The sequence below is a fragment of the Branchiostoma floridae genome, chromosome 12, assembly GCF_000003815.2.
Source record: "Branchiostoma floridae strain S238N-H82 chromosome 12, Bfl_VNyyK, whole genome shotgun sequence".
In the NCBI taxonomy this organism is placed as follows: domain Eukaryota; kingdom Metazoa; phylum Chordata; class Leptocardii; order Amphioxiformes; family Branchiostomatidae; genus Branchiostoma; species Branchiostoma floridae.
The window spans coordinates 15,054,224-15,055,493 of NC_049990.1; the positions used below are offsets into that span (position 1 = coordinate 15,054,224).

General features: G+C 45.2%; 1 protein-coding gene across 1 annotated transcript in view; it reads right to left on the reverse strand.

Moving 5' to 3' along the window:
* The window catches only part of LOC118427040 (serine/threonine-protein kinase PAK 3-like), a gene marked incomplete in the record, with an annotated part of 40,541 nt that overhangs the window by 5,632 nt on the left and 33,639 nt on the right, over positions 1–1,270 (reverse strand). Inside the window, 1 exon segment of the mRNA XM_035836677.1 lies at positions 672–868. Coding sequence (XP_035692570.1) covers positions 672–868 — 197 coding nt within the window.

The window sequence follows — 1,270 nt, forward strand, 5'->3', positions numbered from 1 at the left end:
TCTTGCCAACATTTTGGTAGCACCTGACCACACTCCCGTCCTGGGAAACTGACTGTTGGATTTAATCCCAGATCTACTCTTCAAACCATGAAGTTACCCTAAGACCAAACAGCATAACCCAACTCACCCTGAGAGGGTTCTCGTTCAGGTATGGTGGCTATCCCTCCACCATCTCTATAGCCTATATATACTCACCCTGAGAGGGTTCTCATTCAGGTATGGTGGCTCTCCCTCCACCATCTCTATAGCCTATATAAACTCACCCTGAGAGGGTTCTCATTCAGGTATGGTGGCTCTCCCTCCACCATCTCTATAGCCTATATAAACTCACCCTGAGAGGGTTCTCGTTCAGGTATGGTGGCTCTCCCTCCACCATCTCTATAGCCTATATATACTCACCCTGAGAGGGTTCTCATTCAGGTATGGTGGCTCTCCCTCCACCATCTCTATAGCCTATATATACTCACCCTGAGAGGGTTCTCATTCAGGTATGGTTGCTCTCCCTCCACCATCTCTATAGCCTATATAAACTCACCCTGAGAGGGTTCTCGTTCAGGTATGGTGGCTCTCCCTCCACCATCTCTATAGCCTATATAAACTCACCCTGAGAGGGTTCTCGTTCAGGTATGGTGGCTCTCCCTCCACCATCTCTATAGCCTATATAAACTCACCCTGAGAGGGTTCTCGTTCAGGTAAGGTGGCTCTCCCTCCACCATCTCTATAGCCATGATCCCCAGGGACCAGATGTCCACCTTGGGTCCGTACTGTTTCCGTGTCACCACCTCCGGTGCCATCCAGTACGGTGTGCCCACCATGGTCGAGCGCTTGCTCTGCTCGGGGGTGATCTGGGCGCAGAAGCCGAAGTCAGCTGCAAAAAATCACCAGCAGTTTCAGTTAGTGAAGTACACAACTTGTTTTTGTTGACTGTTTACTCGGTGCGCACATTCAGTTACACTGGACAAAAATTGTTTCTTTTAGGTGATTTCTTTTGGTGTACGTTGTTTTCCATTTTTCTGTCAGTGTTTCAGTTAGCAAAGTACGCAACTTGTTTTTGCTGATTGTTTACTCAGTGTGTGCATGTAGTTACACTAAACAAAAATCATTCCTTTTACTTGAATTCCTTTGGTGTTTTTTTTTCTCATTTTTCTGTCAGTGTTTCAAATAATATCATCTCATGCCTAGGCTAAGCTGAAGACTTGATCAAGTTGTGTCCTTGAAACACTTTCTAAAATAATAATTTTTTCTTAAAATATCAAAAGAAAATCATTTG